Raw genomic sequence first — 24381 nt, 5'->3', positions numbered from 1 at the left:
TATTCAGAGCTCTCATTTAAATTAAGACATAACTTAGGGTGCACCACACTTTTGCTTGACCCATATTTTGATTGCATTGTGTATCAATTAATATCCCCGGTCCGAGAGCTTTTCTTGGTTCAGCAGTTAGTAATTTTTCAAGGAAACTTGTGGAGTATTTATTATTTTATTTTATTCTTTAGAGCCTTAAAGCGCAAGCCTTTACTACTGAGAAATAAGCCTCACAGAGTTCAATAGGACATACTCACTGGTATGCGCCTGATCATTATGACATTTTCTTCTTCATCATCATCTACTACTACTACTACTACTACTACTACTATAATATGTGTGTGAGAGGGTGCCAAACTGAGTTTTTGACCCGGGTGAAAGAAAGCCTGGTTTCACCCCTGCAGAAGAGGAAGGTCATCCTGGGGGTGCCCCAGGATAGCTAGAAAAGGAATGGGGAAGCTGCAGGCATGGAAAGGGAAGTAGCAGGAGGGGACAGTGGATCAGTATCAAACCACAATTATCAGCTGGTCAACATGTGTCAGGTCAGGCATAGTGTCAACGAGAAATGTGTACATAGTTATTCCCCATATATTCAGTCAACGTTTTCCAGTCTTCTTCAAATGTATGTTCTTCTTGTTCTCTTCTTCTATATGTTAAGTTGACAGAACAGACTTAACATACGGAACATGCATTTCCCAGACACAAGGACTGTTCACCTTGACCACGTCCGAAGGCTCCTGTTCGCACACGCAGACACACGCCATCCCAGGAAGAATGTCTGTGGACGCATTCGCTCACCAGCCGCTCTCCATTCATAAACACACACAAAAACACCCAGCTTCAAGTCATGAATATCCACACGGCTTCTGTCAACTGGCTTCCAAAGGTGACCTTCAACCAGCTGACATCTGCAGCACCTTCTGGCACCCACTGAACCCATGAGTTTGTCCAGTCTTCTTTCAGAGCCATCTGGTTCTCTATCCTTTCTCATCCTGTCTTTCTATCCCTACCCCTCCTGCTTTTCCTCTCAGCAATCCATGTCTGTTTGTGACATCACAGAAACTTTGACATCATCGTAGCCATTGGCAACAACTACAGAAACACCTGCACAACCCCCCATGGAAGGGGGCAAGAAAGAACACACTTTAAACATGTATGCATTTAGAAACTTAGCATTGCATTTGTTTTATATGAAACCAGTCAGACACAGTTTTGCTTTTTTAAAAAAGGCATTTATTTAGGAATATAAACTGCCTTGCTTGAGTCCTGCTGTTCTCTTCATTACTTTCACAGTTGGTCTCGGGGAAAACCTCACTGGCTTCCTGAAAGGCAAACAACACGTTGAGTCGGATGGCCTCCGTCCGGCAGCCTCAGCCAGACCCTCCACTGGCTGCTGCCTGGTAACTTCACCCCGGACGTCCTGGTCAACTTCCACTGGTTTCTACCCATGAATATCCACTGGTTCCATTCACCCGGCGCCCAGAAGATGGCATCTGCCACCCCCTGGGCACGTATTTCCCAGCCACAACACTACTTACCTGGACCACGTCCGAACGCTCCCATTCACACACGCTGACACACACCACTCACAACCTCCCATTCACACACGCAGACACACACCATTCGAAACCTCCCATTCACACACGCAGACACACACCATTCGAAACCTCCCATTCACACACGCAGACACACGCCATCTGCCATCCCGTGAAGAATGTCTGTGGACGCATTCACTCACCAGCCGCTCTGCATTCCCACACACACACACACACACACACACACACCCAGCTTCAAGTCATGAATATCCACACAGCTTCTGCCAACTGACTTCCAAAGGTGACCTTCAGCCAGCTGACATCTGCAGCACCTTACGGCACCTGCTGGCTTCTGACTGCAAACTCCACCAGCCACCAACACCTGCCAGCTTCTGCCAGGTCCATTACCAGACACCAGCCAGCTTCTGACTGTAGAAATTAGCTGCCTTCAAGCTGCGATCCCACCCAGCAAGCGAACTTGCCTTCTGCCTGTTCCTCAGCATCCCATTGCGGGATGAGTGCCTCCTTCCTCCTGCCATTTTGCCTCCCCGAGGAAGGAGACCCCCCCAGAGCTGAGTGCCGCAGCTGCTGCCCACCGAGGTCTGTGCTGGGAAGAGGGAGAGGCCACCTTTATAGCCAGGCAACTGACAGGTGCCTTTGTGACATCATAGACAGCCCCCAGCCAATGGGAGCAGCTGTGGACGCGTCACCATAACCTCTTTGGGCATCACAACCGGGGCGGCACCTCAGCAGTGACTTATTTCTTTGTTTGTTGGTTATTAAAAACACTGTTAGCCCCCCCGATGCTCAGGTGGGGGAGATGTTTGGCCCAGCTGCTCCCACTGGGAACCCGACGCGTCATCCTGGGACAAATCCTGCCACTCACACCTCATCCTGGCTGGTGCCGTGGGGCGCAGGGCAGAGAGGGGGCCCCAAAGAGTGTGAGGACCTCCCACCTGGCGCTGCCCACCAGTGGGGACAGGAAGAGGGAGGTGGATTTGGGAGGCATGGAATCAAAAGTGCCCAGCGGAAGCCGTGACCCACAGGAACATGTATTTATGCCCTAGTGTGGACACAGCAGCCATGTCACATTGCCTTCTGAGCACCTTTGGACAGAGTTAACAGAGAGCTTGTCCACTGCAGATTTGAAGCGGCTGGTGTCTCGTTTTGCAGCATCCAGACAACATCCTCCTCATCCAAGTGGCAGCTCAGAGCTCCCCACACACCAGATTCATATGTAGTCCCTTTGTGCAGAACATGCTCTTGCACAAAACAGCCAAACAACAACAAGTACAACTACAACTACAACATTTTTGCTCTTGCAGGTACAACAGGTAGGGAAGGAAAAGAAGTAATAGAATTTCATCCTGCTAGATAGATTCATGTCTTTTTTCCTGGAATGCCTTTTCATACAAGGAAATAATTACCCATGTCTACATGAATGCTCTGGTGTGGACGCCAGTGGCGCAGTGTGGGGGCCACAGGGGCAGTTGCCCTGGGAGCAAAATTGTTGTTGTTGCTGTTGAGTCATTTAGTCGTGTCCGCCTCTTCGTGACCCCCTGGACCAGAGCACTCCAGGCACTCCTGTCTTCCACTGCCTCCCGCAGTTTGGTCAAACTCATGCTGGTAGCTTCCAGAACACTGTCCCACCATCTCGTCCTCTGTCGTCCCCTTCTCCTTGTGCCCTCCATCTTTCCCAACATCAGGGTCTTTTCCAGGGAGTCTTCTCTTCTTATGAGGTGGCCAAAGTCTTGGAGCCTCAGCTTCAGGATCTGTCCTTCCAGTGAGCACTCAGGGCTGATTTCCTTCAGAATGGAGAGGTTTGATCTTCTTGCCATCCATGGGACTCTTAAGAGTCTCCTCCAGCACCAGAATTCAAAAGCATCCATTCTTCGGCAATCAGCCTTCTTGATGGTCCAGCTCTCACTTCCATACATCACTACTGGGAAAACTATAGCTTTAACTATACGGAGACATCACCTTGCCAACAAAGGTCCGTTCAAGCAAAATTGTTAGGGGCGCAAATTTCAACACCCGGTGCTGCCTCAATACAGCGGCGCCCTTCTGTCGCTGGGCTCTCTTAAAAACAGCTTCTCTATGCAAACCAAGAAGGGACCTGTCCAGACAGCAGAATGGCTCTCCTTAACTCTGCGTCTGCACTCCCCTAGACGATACCGACTTGAATGCGCATGTGTACTCCATCCATCGCCCTCCCCCTCCCTCCGCACAGCCCCAGGTGCTGGCAATCCACACAGCTTCACCTCTTCTTCTTTCCTCTCGGCTACTATCTTCATTGGGCAGCACCTGCGCTATGGAACTCCCTGCCTCTTGACTGTACCTGAAATATACTCGGAGTCAAAAGTGGACTTCATGCTCTTTATTCAGCTCATAGTGGTGAGGAGGAATGGAAGTTCCCCCAGAATGTCTGCTTTATATACATTATTTACACAGTGGGCCCCACGTGATTGGCTAATTCCGGGATTCTCCTGTAGGCCAATCAGGTTACGGATTCACTTCCGTATTGGGTGGCTCCTGTGGACCAATCAGACTGCTGCATTCTGGATCCTATTGTTCCAGGACCAATCAGACTGCTGCATTCTGGATCCTATTGTTCCAGGACCAATCAGGCTGCTGCATTCTGAATCCTATTGTTCTAGGACCAATCAGACTGCTGCATTCTGGATCCTATTGTTCTAGGACCAATCAGACTGCTGCATTCTGGATCCTATTGTTCTAGGACTAATCAGACTGCTGCATTTTGGATCGTATTCAACTCAGTACATAACAGTACCCTTTTCGATGCATGCTGAAAAATTTTAACTTTTTTTAAACAAGCCAGCCCAGATATTTCAAATGTTTGTGTGTTTTCATCTAGTTCTCAGTTTTACTGGTTTTATGCTTGAATATTTGAAAAAGTTTGGGGGTTTTGCAATTTTACAATCTTACTGTTTTCTTTTCTTTGTCAACTGCTTTGTGGGGTTTTTTATACAATTAAGTGGTGCATAAATGTTATGAAATAAATCAATAAATATTCTATCTTAAAATATTGCAGTTGCTTTTACCCTTGGCCTCATTTGGGGTGAGAGACACTCCTCTTTTCTGCTTTTCTTTTTATAGGAAGTGATAAATGCTGAGTTCATGCAGCGCTCGGAGACAGTGGCCCAATTTCTTCTGAAAACGACTGAAATATCCACAGGTATTGGGAAATGGCTGGTTCTATCGCCCCTTTACTTTTCTGGGTATTCAAGAACACACACACATTCCACAGAATAACATAGCCGGTGTCCCATCTGGAGATTCCTCTCTCTTTCTGGATAGTATTAACAAAACTCCACAAAGCTCTCATACATAGATTTATTGAAGATAATCAAGGCAGATGTACAAATATTGCTCACCTTCCGATAGGCTGTTCTATGGCCCTGAATGAAGATCGCTAAAAGCTTTTCATGAAGTTCTCTGTGGAGCTCTGTAAGGAGCTGTTAAGTTGTGGGCGAACATATCAGACGACACAGCGATTCTTCAAACAGCTCTTCTTTATTCTAAGGCCAGAACTGAACTGAAGGGCTCAGTCAGCCTGCTTATATCGAGCTCCAGTACAACGTTACTGTAACAACTTTCTAAAACTATCCAATCACTGAATGTCACTTTCGACCTTTCATTTGCATAACTATCTACAGTATCCCCCTGCTGGCCCAGGGTGAGAACTTCAGTACATAACAGAAGCGATCCTGCTTGCTGTCCTGGCTTCTGGCTCCACCTCCCACAAATGCCCCCCAAGAGCCGCACACACACTCCGCGCACTCTTTAAAGGGAGCACGGCTCTTGGGGGAGCCTTAGCCGTGTGCAGCCTCTCCCGGGCAGAGGGTGAAGTCTCCCCTTGCCCGGGAGAGGCTGTGTGCGTTTATCCCACTGCTCAGCGATCCTGCTGGCTGTCCTGGCTTATGGGATTCTGAATTTTTTAATTTCTGTTTTCCTCTTCCAAAAACTAGGTGAATCTTATGGACTGGTGCGTCTTATAGAGCGAAAAATACGGTATATCAACTTTTCTCAGCTGGCACGTTGAGTGAGCTCTGCCCTATTGCCTTTGCTGTCCTCTTTTCGGCACCTGTGGATGCGGGTGGCGCTGTGGGTTAAACCACAGAGCCTAGGACTTGCCGATTAGAAGGTCGGTGGTTCAAATCCCCGCAATGGGGTGAGCTCTCGTTGCTCGATCCCTGCTCCTGCCCACCTAGCAGTTCAAAAGCACGTCAAAGTGCAAGTAGATAAATAGGTACCGCTCCGGCGGGAAGGTAAACGGCATTTCCGTGCGCTGCTCTGGTTCGCCAGAAGCGGCTTAGTCCTGCTGGCCACATGACCCTGCTGGCTCTGGTCAGACCTCACCTGGAATACTGTGTCCAGTTCTGGGCACCACAGTTCAAGAAGGACACTGACAAACTGGTACGTGTCCAGAGGAGGGCAACCAAAATGGTCAAAGGCCTGGAAACGATGCCTTATGAGGAACGGCTAAGGGAGCTGGGCATGTTTAGCCTGGAGAAGAGGAGGTTAAGGGGTGATATGATAGCCATGTTCAAATATATAAAAGGATGTCACATAGAGGAGGGAGAAAGGTTGTTTTCTGCTGCTCCAGAGAAGCGGACACGGAGCAATGGATCCAAACTACAAGAAAGAAGATTCCACCTAAACATTAGGAAGAACTTCCTGACAGTAAGAGCTGTTTGACAGTGGAATTTGCTGCCAAGGAGTGTGGTGGAGTCTCCTTCTTGGGAGGTCTTTAAGCAGAGGCTTGACAACCATATGTCAGGAGTGCTCTGATGGTGTTTCCTGCTTGGCAGGGGGTTGGACTCGATGGCCCTTGTGGTCTCTTCCAACTCTATGATTCTATGATTCTATGACCTGGAAGCTGTATGCCAGCTCCCTCAGCCAATAAAGCGGGATGAGCACCGCAACCCCAGAGTCGGTCACGACTGGACCTAATAGTCAGGGGTCCCTTTACCTTTTTATATATCCAATAAAGCGGAATGTGAGAAGATTCAGGATAGAAGGAAGGACTTATTCAGGCAGAGCAAACTGTGGAACTCCCTTCCACAAGAGGCAGGGAGGGCCACTAACTAAGTCGACTTTAAAGAAACTGACAAAATTCACAGAGGAGCAGGTTATCAATAGCTATTAAGCCAGATGTCTGTGCTCTGAATCCACCGTTGGAGAGAGCAAATGCTTCCAAATGCCAGTGGCCGGAAGGCACAGAAGGGGAGAGCCCCCCCTTCCAGGCTAGGATTCCTTCAGGCAACCTGCTTACTGAGTATTCACCCTCTTCTATTATTATTATTATTATTATTATTATTATTATTATTATTATTAATTGAATTTATATACCGCCTGTCAGGGAACTGCCCTCAGCTCAGACGCGAGAGGTGGAAGGGCAGTTGTGTTATAGGGAACCTCCGAAAGTCTTGCGAAGCAGTTCCTCCTCTGGCCAGGAGGAAAGCCCCACCTCCAGTGGGGAGGAGGTGGTGGGACCAGGGGATGCTAGAGAGAGCCTCAACACCGATCCTGAGCAAGCCGGAGGGGAGGGAAGTAGCCCTTTGCCAGCGCCCACCCTGCGCAGTAGGTTTTGGCGCAGGGAGGGGAGGAGAAGGTTGGGGGTCAAGCGACTGTTATGCTGGGGGAGGTACAAGGGCAGACCACTCCCAGATTCTGCTAGCGACTCAGCAGACATGGACTTGCGACGCTCTTCACTGTAAATAGTTTGTATTAATAATAAAGCCTGGAAAAGACAGGTTGGAGTCTTGCCTGTTTGCGCTCGAGCAACCACACCAGCATCTGACACCACCCTATACCTGGAGGTCACAGGGTGTGCTTATGTGTACATTTCTCATCACTTTCCTAACCACAAAAAACTTTTTAAAAGTTGATTTGTTGCGCTTGGGCAACAGAGTGTTTTAACAAAAAAAAAAATTTTCCTTCCAGTAGCACCTTAAAGACCAACTAAGTTAGTTCTTGGTATGAGCTTTCGTGTGCATGCACACTTCTTCAGATACACAAGAAGTGTGCATGCACACGAAAGCTCATACCAAGAACTAACTTAGTTGGTCTTTAAGGTGCTACTGGAAGAAAAAAAAAATTTTTTGTTTTGACTATGGCAGACCAACACGGCTACCTATCTGTAACAGAGTGTTTTAACTTTGCAGACTTCAGTAAATGCCCAGTCCGCTCTTGAATCCCTTCTGCAGAAACCCCACTGACTGAGCATTGGTTCCAATTTGTCTGCGCCAGGCTTGCAAGAAAGTTAAATGACGTTGCACCAAGCAAGGGTTCTCCCACGCTCCACAGCATTTCCCCACCACATCCCTTCCTGCAAAAAGACAAACTTTTCTTGGGAGGGCAGAAGCACCAAATCCATTTTTACAACCAGGATTTTCTGGCACAGGACTGAATCCCACCCCAAAATGGTGGCAGTCTGGAAAGCCCCCCCCCCTCCCCAGTGACAGTCCGGAGGCAGATCTGGTTTATCATGGGGGCTTTAATAGACCCTCAGCTATCCCACCCCCCTCCGTTCCCAGAGGGAATTGTCTCAGGTCTACATCAGGGCTCAAAGTCCGGGCAGAAGGTGACTTTGGGGGCCTTGACACCTGCCCCACTGCTCATTCTGCTCACCCCAGAGACACCCCACTGCCGCCCCTTCTCTGCAACCCACCCCCTTGTCCGTATGGAGGGCAGAGGAGCCAGACTGGGAAGCTGCAAAGGCTCTTCTCTCTGAGGAGGCAAGGCAGAGATGGCATCGTGAGCCAAGGGAAAAGGGGTACCAGGTCCCTGGGAGCTGAGACAGGGTTGTGCCCATTTCCCCTCCCAGTACACTGAGGCCTTGTCTATGAGAACGTGCTATTAAGAGGGGCTCTGCAGTGCGGCAGAGAGACTCTGGAGAGCAGAGTTGATCCCAGTTCCAGACCGTGCCTTCTGGGTCGGGAGTCCCACTGGCAGTGGCATGAAGGCAGGGAGGAGATTTGGGCAAGAGCACCCGCCCTAATGCCCCTGCTTCTCTGCTGTCTTCTGGCTGTTGCGCAGCAGCTGGAGCTGAGAATATTCCTGGGTGAATTTGGCGTGGAACTGGCTCATCTTCTGCAAGACAACCTTCAGCTTCTCCAGGGGCGGCAGGATGGTCATTCTGGGGCAGAGTGAGAAAGAAGAGGTTCAGAGAAGAAGAAGAGTTAGAAGAGGAGTTTGGATTTGATATCCCGCTTTATCACTACCCTACGGAGTCTCAAAGCGGCTAACAATCTCCTTTCCCTTCCACCCCCACAACAGACACCTTGTGAGGTAGGTCAGGCTGAGAGACTTCAGAGAAGTGTAACTGGCCCAAGGTCACCCAGCAGCTGCATGCAGGCCCAGACGGGGGGGGGGGGCATATGGACCACTTGGCCTGGGCCTCCGATTCCAAAGGGGGCCTCGGTCAGCATATTTATCTATATTTTCCATTTTGTCTTTATATGCAGATACGGTTCAAGCCTTGAAATAAAATTATTTGTCAGCATAACTTTTGTGAAAATTATTTATGTATGAAATCTACTAGGAGTCGAGAGTGGATTTCATACTCTGTATTCAGCTCATAGTGGTGAGGAATGGAAGTTCCCCCAGAATGTCTGCTTTATATACATTATTTACACAATGGGCCGCACGTAATTGGCTAATTCCGGGATTCTCCTGTAGGCCAATCCGGTTGCGGATTCACTTCCACCTGGAGCTGGATTGGGTGGCTCCTGTGGACCAATCAGACTGCTGCATTCTGGATCCTATTGTTCTAGGACCAATCAGACTGCTGCATTCTGGATCCTATTGTTCCAGGACCAATCAGACTGCTGCATTCTGGATCCTATTGTTCTAGGACCAATCAGACTGCTGCATTTTGGATCCTATTCAACTCAGTACATAACAATACTTACTTATTTATAGGACTTCAGCTATCCCCAGTGTAAAAAAAGGGGGGGCACATTATCTACCTGGCCTGGGCCTGTGCAAGGCTCTGGCTGCATATGGAGGAGCGGGGAAGCGAACCCGGTTCACCAGAATATGAGTCCACTGCTCTTAACCACTATACCACACTGGCTCATGGGAGTGTAGAGCTGGAAGAGAGCCAAGGAGCACCTTATCCGCCCATCCCCTGACAGAGGCAACCCTCTCTTTCTCGCGTGCAAGTAAGACTGGGACCCTGTCAGCAGGACCTGAGCACTGGAGCCTTCCAGCAACTAGGACTCAGAAGCCTGGCTGCCTCTGACTGTGGAGGCAGAACATTGCCATCAGGGCTCATAGCCACCAGTAGCCCTCTCCTCCTCCTCCATGAATGTGTCCAATCGTCTTTTAAAGGAAGCGACCAGGTGAGCAGCCTGGGAGTCATTTTGGACTCACAGCTGTCCATGGAGGCACAGGTGAATTCTGTGTCCAGGGCAGCTGTTTACCAGCTCCATCTGGTACGTAGGCTGAGACCCTACCTGCCCGCAGACTGTCTCGCCAGAGTGGTGCATGCTCTGGTTATCTCTCGCTTGGACTACTGCAATACGCTCTACGTGGGACTACCTTTGAAGGTGACCCGGAAACTACAACTAATCCAGAATGCGGCAGCTAGACTGGTGACTGGGGGCGGCCGCCGAGACCACATAACACCGGTCTTGAAAGACCTACATTGGCTCCCAGTACATTTCCAAGCACAATTCAAAGTGTTGGTGCTGACCTTTAAAGCCCTAAACAGCCTTGGTCCAATAGACCTGAAGGAGCGTCTCCACCCCCATTGTTCAGCCCAGACACTGAGATGAGGGCACCTTCCAACAAGGATTAAAAATACATCAAAATGTCACACATTAAAAACTCCCCTGAACAGGGCTGCCTTCAGATGTCTTCTAAAAGTCAGAAAGTTGTTTTTCTCTTTGACAACTGGTGGGAGGGCATTCCACAGGGCGGGTGCCACCACCGAGAAGGCCCTCTGCCTGATTCCCTGTAACTTGGCTTCTCGCAGTGAGGGAACCGTCAGAAGGCCCTCAGCGCTGGACCTCAGTGTCCGGGCAGAACGATGGGGGTGAGAGCCTGAGACCCCACCTGGAGTCCCAGGAGTGGAGAGAGACCACAGGGAACCAAGAGGGTCTTTACCTGAAGTGAAAGGTCCCTTCCTTCTGGCCAAAGCCACTCCCTGGCACGACACAGATGCCCGTCTCCTCCAGAAGCTTCAGGCAGAAGAACATGTCTGGCGCCTGGCCCAGGGCCTGGGAGAAGGGAAGGGGGAGACAAGAGCTAGTGGCATAGAGATGCTTTGGGGGGGGGCTGGGAGATGGGAGCCAGTCCATGTTCTGGAGAGATGGGAATGGGATGCTACCCGCTTGGAAGCTGAAGGAGCTCAGTGCTCTGGAGATGGGCAGCCAAGTTCTGGAAGGTGAGTGCCAGGCAGGACAAAGAATCAAAGACACACAACTTCCAAAAAGGTACCTGGTCAACCCAAGCCCATGGTGAGGCTCATGGGACAACAACGAGAAATGTCTCCAGGCCTGTCCTGTGGAAATCTCTGCCCCTAGAGATTCAGCAGACATCTATTCTGCCAGGCCTAGACTGGCAATTGAGAAGCCACCTTTCCACAATCCTTAAATGATGCATGGTTTAACTTCTTTGCAGTTTTATTGCATGGATTTATGTTTTTATTGCTGCCAACCGCTTTGATATACCTTTTAAAGTGATGCGGCGATATGCAAATATTTGCACGAATAGATAAATGCGACGAAAGCAATGAAACGTTTTGTGGCAAAGAGATCCTTTCGGCTGGAGAGACCGGAGCTCAAACGTGCAGCTCTCTTCTGCACGCCTAGCATCTGTCCTGTCCCTGAGTCCTGTCCCCTCCCTAGAAAGAGGACCCTGGAAGCCCCAGGTGGAGGTGTGGCCTTACCTGTGCCTCTTGCACAGCCTGGGGTGGAAGATGAATTCGGGGGAAGGCGTACATGGCCCCCTGCACAGGGTTGCAGCGGATCCCGGGCGCTCGATTGAGGGTCTCTTCCGTGAGCTGCGCCTTCTGAGCCAGAGAGCTCAGCACGGCCTGCTTTTCCTGCATTGTGAGAAGGAAGAGAGACCCTCCAGGTCAGAAGATGGAGCAAAGGAACCAGGAAGAGGCCATGAATGGCCACGATTCATCTCTCGCCCCTACAGGCCCAAATAGGGACACAGGTGGCACTGTGGTCTAAACCAGTGGCACAGGAATCCTGTCTGGCACCCGGGGCGGGACACACCGCCCAGTGGCACACACGCAACATCTATATGGAGTGTGCATATGCGGCAGCCTGTACAGTCGCTGTGCGAGAGGCAGCCAATACAGATTTATAATAATAATAATAATAATAATAATAATAATAATAATAATAATAATAATTTATTATTTGTACCCCGCCCATCTGGCTGGGTTTCCCCAGCCACTCTGGGCGGCTTCCAACAAAGATGAAAAATACACTAAAATGTCACATATTAAAAACTTCCCTGAACAGGGCTGCCTTCAGATGTCTTCTGAATGTCAGGTAGTTGTTTATCGCTTTGACATCTGATGGGAGGGCGTTCCACAGAGCGGGCGCCACTACCGAGAAGGCCCTCTGCCTGGTTCCATATGGACGCCGCACGAGCAGCACCGATACTGACTGCACACGCCCTCGGATGCTCCACAGCTGGGGGGAGGCAGGGGCCATCTTGTCACATACACCTCCAGAGTGGCACCTGGGGTGACCCGCCCCCTCCGCCCCCCAATCGTACGCCCCTAGTCTAAACCACTTTCTTGGGCTCCATGATCACTGCAGATGGTGACAGCAGCCACGAAATTAAAAGACGCCTGCTTCTTGGGAGAAAAGCAATGACAAACCTAAACAGCATCTTAAAAAGCAGAGACATCACCTTGCTAACAAAGGTCCGTATAGTTAAAGCTCTGGTTTTCCCAGTAGTGATGTATGGAAGTGAGAGCTGGACCATAAAGAAGGCTGACTGCCGAAGAATGGATGCTTTTGAATTCTGGTGCTGGAGGAGACTCTTGAGAGTCCCATGGACTGCAAGAAGATCCAACCTCTCCATTCGGAAAGAAGTCAGCCCTGAGTGCTCACTGGAAGGACAGATCGTGAAGCTGAGGCTCCAATACTTTGGCCACCTCATGAGAAGAGAAGACTCCCTGGAAAAGACCCTGATGCTGGGAAAGATGGATGGCACAAGGAAAAGGGGACGACAGAGGACGAGATGGTTGGACAGTGTTCTCGAAGCTACAAACATGAGTCTGACCAAACTGCCGGAGGCAGTGGAAGACAGGAGTGCCTGGCATGCTCTGGTCCAGGGGGTCACGGAGAGGCAGACACGACTAAAGGACTGAACAACAATTTGCTATTGGCTGTGATTCCAAAATTCCTCAGTTCCTCTCAATGCTCCGCCAGCCCCCGTTTTACTCACCTGGCAGAACTGTTGGTAGGAAGGGTCTCCAGGCTGAGGCTGATTCACAACGACATCCAAGAGGACCTGCCCAGTCACTGGCGGGCAGAGGCGCACAGAGATGAGCTTGCTCAGCTGCTGCTGGACTAAGGGGTCCATGTTAATCACCTCCATGTAACCACCTCGGAAGCCGCACCTGACGGCATAAGGAAGTGGGCAAAATTGTGCAGTAGGATTGGCTCGAACATAAATATTAAAATATCCACCCGACTCTTCCTGGCTCCATATTAGGCAGGAGATTTTAAGCCAGGGAAGAAGCCAGACTCTCCCCTCTTTCCATTTCACAGGAGGCAGAAGAGGCTATCCCCCAGGCACTGCGGCAGAAGAGGCTACTCACTCGCCCATGAAGCCCTTGGAGATGGAGTGGAAGGAGGCCAGCTCCACGCTGCCCGAGTACTTGGGCCCCATCTCAAAGAGCACCTTCTTGAAGGAGTGGAACTGGGATCCCTCGGCGTAAACGTTGTCCTGGTAGACCTTGGGGGTGGAAGGGGCACAGGGTTGGTGCACAAGCATCAATGATGATGATGATGATAATAATAATAATAATAATAATAATAATAATAATAATAATAATAATAATTTGTTATTTGTACCCCGCCCATCTGGCTGGGTTTCCCCAGCCACTCTGGGCGGCTTCCAACAAAACACTAAAATAAAATAGCCTATTAAACATTAAAAGCTTCCCTAAACAGGGCTGCCTTCAGATGTCTGTTTGGTAGTTGTTTTTCTCTTTGACATCTGGTGGGAGGGCGTTCCACAGGGCGGGCGCCACCACCGAGAAGGCCCTCTGCCTGGTTCCCTGTAGCTTTGCTTCTCGCAGGGAGGGAACCGCCAGAAGGCCCTCGGGAGATGGACCCCAGTGTCCGGGCTGGACGATGGGGGTGGAGACACTCCTTCAGGTCTACTGGACCGAGGCCGTTTAGGGCTTTAAAGGTCAGCACCAACACTTTGAATTGCGCTCGGAAACGTACTGGGAGCCAGTGTAGGTCTTTCAAGACCAGTGTTATATGGTCTCGGCGGCCGCTCCCAGTCACCAGTCTGGCTGCTGCACTCTGGATTAGTTGTAGTTTCTGGGTCACCTTCAAAGGTAGCCCCACATAGAGCTCATTGCAGTAGTTCAAGCGGGAGATAACCAGAGCATGCACCACTCTGGCGAGACAGACTGCGGGCAGATAGGGTCTCATCCTGCGTACCAGATGGAGCTGGTAGACAGCCGCCCTGGACACAGAATTGACCTGAGCCTCCAAAATGACTCCCAGGCTGCGCACCTGGTCCTTCAGGGGCACAGTCAACCCACTCAGGACCAGGGATTCACCCACACCCACCCACCCCCCTGTTTTGCTCATTGTTTGAATATTGTTAATGTCATTTGCTACCATTTATGGGGCTGGTGACTTGCTCTTGTTTTCCCTTAAGTTGTATGTTATATGAAATAGCAATGTGTTATAAGATTCCTCCCAATTCTGTTCCCCCATGTTATCATGTTTACGAATATATTTTGGGGACCTTTGGGGGACGAGCAACTACTAAGTTAAATAAGTAAGTGAGTGAGCAAGTAAATGAGGCCAAGGGGCCAAGAGGAAAAGGGGGGGTCTCTAAGGCAATGGCACCGTTTCCAGGACATCTTGGAGCAAGGAGTCTTGAGGAACCAGAGTACAGATGTTCTGCCTTGCCCTCTCTCATTTCCAGCCCATTTCCTAGAAGAGAGACCACCTGACCTTGGCCAAATGGGTCAATGGAGCAATGCACAAGAGCATAAGAAGGGCCTGGATGCTGGATCAGGCCCACCTAGTCTACCATCCTGTCCTCCCAGTGCCTCTGTTGCGAAACCCGCAAGTGGGACCAGCAACTGGTTTCCAGAAGCACCGCTGCCTTTGATTGTTCAGGGTCCCAAAGTCTCACCTCATCAGCCAGGAGGAAGAGCTGCTCTTCCCAGGCAAAGCGGATGACGTCTTCGATGCGCTGGCGACTCTGGACCTGCCCTGGGGCGGGAGAAGTGGAGACAAAGAGAAGTTTGCAGGAGATGCGCCTCTGCCCTCCACTGGGCACCATACTGTGATAGGAATTTTGAGGTCTTAGATACAGTGGTACCTTGGGTTACATACGCTTCAGGTTACATACACTTCAGGTTACATACGCTTCAGGTTACAGACTCCGCTAACCCAGAATTAGTACCTCGAGTTAAGAACTTTGCTTCAGGATAAGAACAGAAATCGGGCTCCGGCGGCGCAGCAGCAGCAGGAGGCCCCATTAGCTAAAGTAGTGCTTCAGGTTAAGAACAGTTTCAGGTTAAGAACGGACCTCCAGAACGAATTAAGTACTTAACCCGAGGTACCACTGTATATGTTAAATGTTCATAAGTGCACCAACTAAGCACATACATAGATCAGCGCAAGAAGATGGACCTGGAACCATTTTTGATTCCCAAATGTTTTCTCTGCAAGGTCAAAGGAAAATGGAAAGCCTCTCCATTGTCTTTTCCTTCACAAATCCTGTCTTAAGGGTATGTCTGTGTATGAATAGGGTGAGCCTGTGACCTAGCTCAGGAACTAAGTATTTATCATTACAAAAGACTGTCCAGGCTCCCCAGGGTATCCAATCAAGTGACCATTAACAGGTAACGTGTCAGACGAGATAAACAACACACTCAGATTTCTGCTGTAGACCACCTTTTCTGTGATGTATGCATGATGTATGGAGGGGTGGTCTTGAGCTCCAGGGCAGGGAATTTCAAAAGTCTATATAAGGCCTTGCGCACCATTGTTCTGGGTTCTCCTCCCTCCTGCGTGTGGTGAGTGAGGACCCTGTTGCAACAGATCAATAAAGATCAGGCTTACGAGCTGCTTTGCTTCTCAATATTCTCTGCTTGGCCTCTGTTATTTTCTCCTACCAATAGGGGAACCTATGTAAGGACTCTATATGGGCTCTTGGATACCCCATAAGGGGAAAAGGGGCAGATTTTTGTTTACAACAATACCGCCCAAGGCTGCCCCTGCAGCTGGGGTACCCTGAGCTTCGGGGACCTACCGGTGGGGTTGCCTGGGTTGATGATGCAGAGGGCACGGGGCTGGCAGTGCTGGCGAGCCTCTTTCAGGGCCCTCCGCAGCTCCCCGATGTCCAGGGCCCAGCATTTGTCCTCCTCCAGGTAGTAGTTGATCTGCACGGCGTTGAGTTCGGCCAAAGCGGCGGAGTAAAGCGGGTATTGGGGAATGGGGATCATCACCCCCGTACGGGAGCGCCCCTCCCCTGAGACCAGCAGCTTCAGGATCGTCTAAGGGGCAGACCAAGAGGGAGTCTCAGAGGTGGTGGTAGTGGGGTTAAAGGAGCAGCCCCAATCCTGCAACCAAACCTCGCCACCCCACTTCATGCCCTCGCCCACTCTCTAGCCCCAAGCAAACTGCACCCCCCCCCATACCACAATCGCATCGCTGGCGCCTGTAGACAGGAAGATGTTTTCCACCCTGGAGGGGATTCCGCCGTCCCGACGCTCAATGAAGTGAGCCACATCCTGGCGGATGAGCTCAATGCCAGGGCTGGCACTGTAGGCACCTGAAGGTGGGAGAGAGAGGAGGAGAGAAGGAACTTGTTATGTACTGAGTTGAATAGGATCCAAAAGGCAGCAGTCTGATTGGACCTAGAACAAGAGGGTCCAGAATGCAGCAGTCTGATTGGTCCTAGAACAAGAGGGTCCAGAATGCAGCAGTCTGATTGGACCTAGAACAAGAGGGTCCAGAATGCAGCAGTCTGATTGGTCCACAGGAGCCACCCAATCCAGCTCCAGGTGGAAGTGAATCCGCAACCTGATTGGCCTACTGGTGAATCCCGGAATTAGCCAATCACGTGCAGCCCCTTGTGTAAATAATGTATATAAAGCAGACATTCTGGGGGAACTTCCATTCCTCCTCACCACTATGAGCTGAATAAAGAGCATGAAATCCACTCTCAGCTCCGAGTATATTTCAGAACTCCTGGACCAGCAGATCTGGAATTTGTGACAAGGTGGAATATGTGTGTGTATATATATATATATATATATATATATATATATATATATATATATACACACACAAAACTCAAAGAGGCATTATTGGTTTTTGTTATTGGTTTGGTTTGTTATTGTTCCTATTATGTATTTTGTGTTTTTATTTTGCATTTGTATGCCACGAACAGCCCTGAAATCTCTGAAGGGTGCTATGCAAATTTAATAAGAAATAACATAAGATCAAATCTGATCAGAGCCCAAGCAGGTACTGCATGAAGAGGAAGGATGATGATACCGAAAAATATTTGCACTGTGCAATGACGACACCATGAGCCTTCACTGTTTGCATAAATCTGTAAAAATGGCAAGAATTGTTCCCATTTCACAGATGGGGAGCAAATGACTTGCACATAGTCCTTTCTCTGGAGGCCTGACCCTCCATCCCTTTGGGAGCTGCCCACGCAGGATGCAATCTGATCCCTTGCAGGTTTCCCATTGGGTCATCTGGTTGGCCACTGGGAGAACAGGGTGGTGGCCTAGATGGGGCATTGGCCTGATCCTGCAGGCTCTCCTTATGCTCTCCGGAGAGCCACAGTGCTCATACAAGTCTACAAGAGGCATCCGCCTAAAACAGCTTCCCCCAACACGGTGCCCTCCGAATGTTCTGGACCTATATGCTCCTGGGGGCGATGTGGGCTGAAGTTTGAACAGGGGCGTAGCTGTTAGGATATTGATTTTCCGTTCCGCCTTAAGAGGAGCAGGTATGTGTAGTTGTTGTGTGTCACATGTCTGTTTACTTCCAGCACAGTCTGCTGGGAACTTCCGTTGTATACAGCCATACCTCGGGATGAATACGCTTCAGGATACGTATTTTCGGGTTGCGGTCCACGACAACCCGGAAGTAATGGAGCACGTTACTTCTGGGTTTCGCTGTGCGCGCATGCGCATGCGATCAAAATGTCATGCACATGCACGGAAGCGCCGAAATGCAACCCGCGCATGCGCAGACGCGCGGACACGGGTTACGTTCACTTCGGGATGCGAATGGGGCTCTGGAACGGATCCCATTCGCATCCCAAGGTACGACTGTATTGCTTTTGCTTATGCTGTTTGCTTGGACACGAAGGGAAGCAGACATGTTTTTTCCTTTGTCCTGCTGCTGAATAAGCGCATGAAAATATGCTTACATATGCCTCTGTTCGCTGCTTCTGCTGCAAAGAGCTCTTATCTCTGCTGGCTTACGTGCTCAGTATCTAAAGGTCTCTGAGGTTTTTGATGCTGTTCTGAGAACCGGAGTTTGCCAAGCTGCCAGCCGGTGGGCTGGAGCCAGCTGGGGGCCTGCCAATTGCCCCCGTCTCCCTGGACGCATCCCATCAGTAGCTAGCTGTTCTGGCACCCAGAGCGGCGGGGGCGGGGTGAGCTACCCACGGGGGTGGAGCAGAGATCCGCCCAAGGGGGGTTGCAGCAAGCTGCCCACAGAGTCCGCCCGTCACTCCCAGGAGAGGCGTGTGGCTCAGGCGCACCAACCCCCGCAGCGTGGCGTTTTGTCACCCCCTCCGGGATGACCCCTGGGGCAGGCCGAACCCCCACACACACACCCTCTTCCTACGCGCCTGAGTCCGAACACTTGGAGGGCCAGAGAGGCCCCAAGCGGTTCTTCTGTGGGATGGAGGTGTTTCAGCAAGGGGGTGGAAGGGGCACTTGCACCTTGGCACGCGCCCCCAGGAAAGGATGCCAGAGGAAGGGCAAAGGGGGCTCACCGATGCTCTGCCCCCCACACGCCGCCAGCAGCCTCCGGGCCTTCTCCTTTGCATCCTCCGGAAAGTTGGGGTCCTTCAAGAGGTCCGGGAACATGCAGAGGGCGCTGACCTGCCAGGAGAGAGCAAAGCTGAAAACCAGCCTCCGTGGTCCCCAAAACCCTCCCATTTCAGTCTAGTCACCTGCACCCTCTCAGTCAGACATTTGCCAAGCAGCTGCCCTCTGGGTCTTTGGACTACAACTCCCACCATCCCACATTAATCCAATTTGATTAATGGAAACTCAGGGGACTCAAATCTCCCCAACACCCCAGCCACTTTCCCCCTAAGCTTTTAGCAAAGGCGGCATTTTTTCATCTCTGCCAAGCTAAGCAGGTGGCTCCTTACCTCTCTCGTCCTGACCTGGCCACTGTGATCCACGCGACGGTCACCTCCAGACTGGATTATTGTAACTCACTCTACGTGGGGCTGCCCTTGAGACTGACCCAGAAACTCCAGCGGGTGCAGAATGCTGCAGCGAGACTCCTTACGGGGTCCTCATTGCGGGATCACATTCACCCGGTGCTATACCAGCTGCACTGGCTCTCGGTGGAGTACAGGGTCAGGTTCAAGGTGCTGGTTTTAACTTTTAAAGCCCTATACGGCCTAGGTCCTCCTGGTATGCCCCGCGGAGGACCTTAAGGTCCACAAATGACAACATTTTGGAGGTCCCAGGTCACAAGGTGGTTAGATTGGTCTCAACTAGGGCCAGGGCCTTTTCAGTAGTGGCCCCAACTTGGTGGAACGCTCTGTCCCAAGAGACTAGGGCCCTGTGGGACTTGACATCTTTCTGCAGGGCCTGCAAGACAGAGCTGTTCCACCAGACCTTTGGCCAAGGCACAGTCTGACCCCCTCCTTTGGTAATCCTCACAGAACTCTAGCCCAATGGTTGCCATTAATCTGATTTGAAGTGATTTTATAACGAAATGATTTTAAAATGTATCATTTTACTGTTGTTAGCCGCTCTGAGCCCGGCTTCGGCTGGGGAGGGCGGGATATAAATAATATTTTTTTATTATTATTGTTATTATTATTAACAGTTCTGGGCCATGCAGAAATCCAACAGGTCTGGCCTCCTGGTCCTCCCCTCTCCTTCCCACCCAGGGCTGTCTCTGGGGTTCCACCCCCTGCATCCCTGACCTCAGCCCACCTGTGGCTGCCCCCCTCACCGCCCTCCCCTGGGACCGTACCTGGCGGAGGAAGGTGATGGGTTTCTGCCCCATTGCCTGGGCATCGCCAATGTTGGCTCTGATCACCTCCGTAAAGGGCTTCTTCGCCCCCTGCAAAGAGCAGAAGATGTGTGGGTGTGGCTTTTGGCACAGGGGGCAGCCCTCGACCAGCGCCACCAATACTGCCCCACGCCAGAGTCAGCCACGCATCAGCCGCGCATCAGCACCAAAGAGATATTATCACACACATACACAAATAAATCTATGGTGTGGAAGCTTTTGTAATATTGTGTGCGGTTCTGGTCACCTGCGCTCAAAAAGGATATTATAGCTACATAAAGGTAAAGGGACCCCTGACCATTAGGTCCAGTCGTGACGGACTCTGGGGTTGCAGCGCTCATCTCGCTTTATTGGCTGAGGGACCTGGCGTACAGCTTCCGGGTCATGTGGCCAGCATGACTGAGCCGCTTCTGGCGAACCAGAGCAGTGCAAGGAAACACCGTTTACCTTCCTGCCGGAGTGGTACCTATTTATCTACTTGCACTTTGACGTGCTTTTGAACTGCTAGGTTGGCAGGAGCAGGGACTGAGCAACGGGAGCTCACCCTGTCGCGGGGATTTGAACCGCCGACCTTCTGTGGTTTAACCCACAACACCACCCGCGCCCTCTTCCTTAGTTACTACAGTGAAATACTTTTGAGGCGGCAAAAGCTTTCCTTTTCTCCAGAAAACAAGTCCCACCGGAGAACTGCAGCTGGCAGCCTCATTGAGGAGCATCTCTCTCCGAAACCAGGAGAGCGTCCTCTGCTTGGCTGGGCGCCTGGAGGGTGAGGGGCCTCCTTGGGACTGAGGAACGGCAGCCCCCCTTCCTCACCCAAAAGGCTCCTTTTGTGCTTCCCCCGCCAGGGGGTGTCGAGCCAAGAGGAAGAGCGAGGATCCCCATTCAGAGTCACGCACTGTGCAGGTTGCCATGGCAGTGGGACAATAAGCTGGGTGACCGCTCTTCTGCCCCGGCCAGCAGAGTCCTGGCACATGGAGGAGGACGTGAGAGCCTTCAGGGGAAAGGGATGCCAGCCAGGGGGGAGCGGACAGGGCTGTTGTGATGCCAGGAACAGAGAAGGATGCCCCCAGGGAAGAGACCCTTCCAGCAACTCAGAATATAAGAAGAGCCTGTTGGGTCAAGCCAAAGGGGGCCCAGGTGGCTCCTGGTGGAGTACAGGGTCAGGTTCAAGGTGCTGGTCTTGACCTTTAAAGCCCTTTGTGGCTTAGGGCCCTCGTATTTACGGGACCGCCTCTCCTAGTCTGCCCCACAGAGGACCATGAATAATCATAGTTCAGAAGTTCTGGGCCCTAAGGAAGCCAGACTATCCTCCCCCAGGGCCAGGGCCTTCTCAGTGGTGGCTCCCACCTGGTGGAATGCTCTGTCCCAGGAGACCAGGGCCCTGCAGGATTTAACCTCCTTCCGCAGGGCCTGTAAGACAGAGCTATTCCGCCTGGCTTTTAATTTGAATTCAGCCTGGTCTTTTATTTCCCTTCTCTTCCCTCCCCCTCCCCTTTTATGAAGATCACCTGCTCTGAGACCCCACAGCTAATTCTCCCCTGGTCTCCTCGCTGGCCCAAGTAGGACCAATTCAGCCAGCTAGCCCTGGGGATTATCTAATGCTTATTTCCCCTAAATTGATTTCTAAATTTTACTGCTATTCATGTGTGTTTTGCTGATGGGTCACAGAGGCTTGTAACAAAAGCTGGGACTGTATTTTATGCTGCTTTTACAATTAAGTGTTTTGATTTGTTGTTAGCCACCCTGAGCCTGGTTTTTGAACCGGGAAGGGCAGGGTATAAATAAAAAAATATTACTATTATTATTATTATTATTATTATTATTATTATTAGTCACAGTGGACCACCAGGAAAAATGGGGGGGAAATAAAGTTGATATGTTTCTGGATAATATGTTTTGTTTTAATTTTGAATAAAAAAGTTTAAAAAAAAAAAACTAAGAAGCCCGGCATAACTTTTCAGGCGGACAGGACTTGGCTGGGCTCCAGACCTAGAACCCTAGAATTCTAGAGCTGGAAGAGACCCAGAGGCCATTTAGTCCAACCCCGTGTGACGCAAGGAACCCTCGCTGCAACTACTAAGGCTGCCAGCCATCATCACCATCAACCCCTGAGAAACCAAGCGCACCAGCTTCACCTGTTGGGCTCCAGTCCTTTCTGGGCCAGAGGACTCTCCCAAGCACAGGCAACCTTCATGCCCCCTTGATACCAGCTGCCATTGGGCTCCCTCCAAGAGGTTTTTGGGAGCTGCAGCTGCTGCCCACAGACCCTTTGGGAAGCCCACCCTCTTCCAAACCGGCAGCAGCAGCAGCAGCAGCCAGCTGTTGGCTGTGGTCAAGCCCTCTGCAGCCTGAGCTCCCGAAGGAATGTGTCTCCCTGCTGGGAGCCCTGCCCTCTTCTGAGCGCTGTGCAGAGGCTGAAAGTCCCGTCTGTCTGGGAGGGTTGGGTAGAATCCGGCACCTTGGAAACTGCTGGGACACCCAGGTCAGCTTGCAAATATCTTTTGGGATGCTGAAAAGCCTTAGTTTAGTGGTTTCTTAAGAGGGGACAGCCGGGCTGTGTATTCTGGCTCTGTTCTCCAAGACATTTGGTCTAGCCGTTTATCACCTGTGTGTGTATGAATCGTAGAATTGTAGGGTTGGAAGAGAACCAGGGGTCATCTAGTCCAACCCCCGGAAATGCAGGGTTCACAGCTAAAGAATCCCTGACAGACGGCCGTCCAACCCCTGTTTAAAAACCTCAGAGGAAAGAGGCGCTGGCACCAGTCAAACAGCTCTTACCGCCAGACAGTTCCTTCCTTATGTATGCAATTTCAAAGTTCTGTCTGCCACTCTGCACATTTTGATAAAGGTGTCCAATACATGCATCAGTACAGATCAGTTCATCTGGAGCAAATGCCAGACCCGTCAGACAGAAACCCTACTTTCTTTCCAGCTGTTTTGTTTCATATCGTTTCAGGTTGCTTTTACTGGATTTACAGCCGTGTGAACGCTCTGTTCGAACGATGGTCTAGAAACATCGCAAACTGATAAAGGACCAAAGCGACTAGCTCAATCCCCAACTCAAGGTGAGATAAGAGTCTTGCCAGTGGTGGGATTCTTCTCTGGCCTGATGCCACAGTGACGGGCACGTTCCTCTCTTAGAATCATAGAACTGCAATGATTTGAAGGGAACCCCAAGGGCCATCTAGTCCAACCCCCTGCATTGCAGCAATCTCAGCTGAAGAATCCCTGGCAGGCAGACATCTGGGCAATCTTGAAACACCCCCATCGAAGGAGAGCCCGCCATCTTACCTGCTGAAGCTCCTTCTCCAGCTCGAGGGCTCGGGTGACAATGGGTCCCCGCACGGCATACTCCACCTTCTTGACCGAGGGGTTCAGGGACTCGAGGGTCAGCACCTTCTCCCGCTGAGCCAGACCGTTCTCTGCCATCCCTGGCTGGCTCACCTGCTGCTGTAGGGCCCTGCGAAGCAAGAAGGGAGCAGGGCTGAGGGACGGGCTCAGGAACGCCTCCGTCCAGAGCCTGGCACCGGGGAGAAGGCTGAGGCCCAGAACGGCCCTGGCCAGCCCATGCCTTGGCATCGCCCTTCAGGGGAACATTGGCCCTGACTGCTTCGGCGGCTGGGAGTAAAGTCCTGGCTGAGATCTGGGCAGGGGCGGGGCAGGAGCTGGGCAGGTGGCAAAGGTCTACGCATTCCCAAGCAGGGGAAATCAAAAGGGTGCCCGGCTGGAGGTGGAAAGGAGACGAAAGGAGGCTCCAGCTCTCCTCTGCAATCCAGGGCTGGGGGCTGGCTGCCTTCCCTGCAACTGGGGGGTCCACTGACTGCCTGCCCTGCCCCAGGGGAGACGGGCACCTACCCAGCTCAGCTACCAGGCAGGGGAAGAGGCAAGCTGGTTCCCACACAGGAGGGGAAAGCGCAGCTCCTTTTAATCCAGGGCAAGAGGGAGGAGACTCTGGGCTGCAAGGAAGAAAGAGCCACATTGTAGAGCAGGACTGAAAGGGACCTGCCATCTCGCCTTCGGGAACAAAGGCAGAAAGCAAACTCTCTCCCCGCACCCTCCTGCCTCCCACAGAGACTTTCACTGGGCCTGCCTGGGCAGGGTGCCATTATGGGATGGAGAGGGGTTGGGAGGAGAAGCTCAAACAGAGGGGTAAGAATGCTCAGGGGCCCGTTGGGGAGCAGAAGGGGGCCCCTGTCATTTCCTGGGTCAGGGTTATGTAAGAGGGACAGCAAAGGATTCACACGAAAATTGCTCCTGATGAATTAGGAAGAATTTTGACACCACGAGTTGCTTGCAAAATTGAGGGTTCTGTGGACCTGTTTGCCAGACGCGCATCAGCCAGCCTCATCTTGGCCCGTCCAGGA

The 24381-nt window shown here is 51.2% G+C and overlaps 2 protein-coding genes across 8 annotated transcripts in view; both read right to left on the bottom strand.

Annotated features, from left to right (window-relative positions):
* The window catches only part of LOC310766252 (fucolectin-like), a 152494-nt gene extending 150267 nt beyond the window's left edge, over positions 1-2227 (bottom strand). The window contains exon 1 of the mRNA XM_083622358.1: positions 2001-2227. The gene's annotated coding sequence lies outside the window, so the exon portion shown is untranslated. The remainder of the gene's footprint in view (positions 1-2000) is intronic.
* A 5801-nt stretch (positions 2228-8028) lies between these two features.
* GPT (glutamic--pyruvic transaminase) overlaps positions 8029-24381 on the bottom strand; it is a 31225-nt gene continuing 14872 nt past the window's right edge. For 2 of the 7 annotated variants that reach the window (XM_083622050.1, XM_083622049.1), the window contains 11 exons: positions 23309-23477; positions 19979-20068; positions 18753-18861; positions 16426-16559; positions 16038-16281; positions 14913-14992; positions 13348-13484; positions 12972-13146; positions 11446-11601; positions 10662-10774; positions 8029-8688 (listed from right to left, as the gene is read on the bottom strand). In XM_083622050.1, coding sequence (XP_083478176.1) covers positions 8547-8688; positions 10662-10774; positions 11446-11601; positions 12972-13146; positions 13348-13484; positions 14913-14992; positions 16038-16281; positions 16426-16559; positions 18753-18861; positions 19979-20068; positions 23309-23446 — 1518 coding nt within the window. In that variant the 5' untranslated portion in view covers positions 23447-23477 and the 3' untranslated portion in view covers positions 8029-8546. Of the gene's footprint in view, positions 8689-10661; positions 10775-11445; positions 11602-12971; positions 13147-13347; positions 13485-14912; positions 14993-16037; positions 16282-16425; positions 16560-18752; positions 18862-19978; positions 20069-23308; positions 23658-23872; positions 23974-24381 lie in introns of those variants that run through there. The other 5 variants (XM_083622048.1, XM_083622047.1, XM_083622046.1 and 2 more) reach the window with 3 other exon arrangements.

This window comes from Podarcis filfolensis, assembly GCF_964270895.1.
Source record: "Podarcis filfolensis genome assembly, chromosome: 7".
Classification (NCBI taxonomy): Eukaryota; Metazoa; Chordata; class Lepidosauria; order Squamata; family Lacertidae; genus Podarcis; species Podarcis filfolensis.
This window is presented reverse-complemented; position numbering and strand designations above follow the sequence as displayed.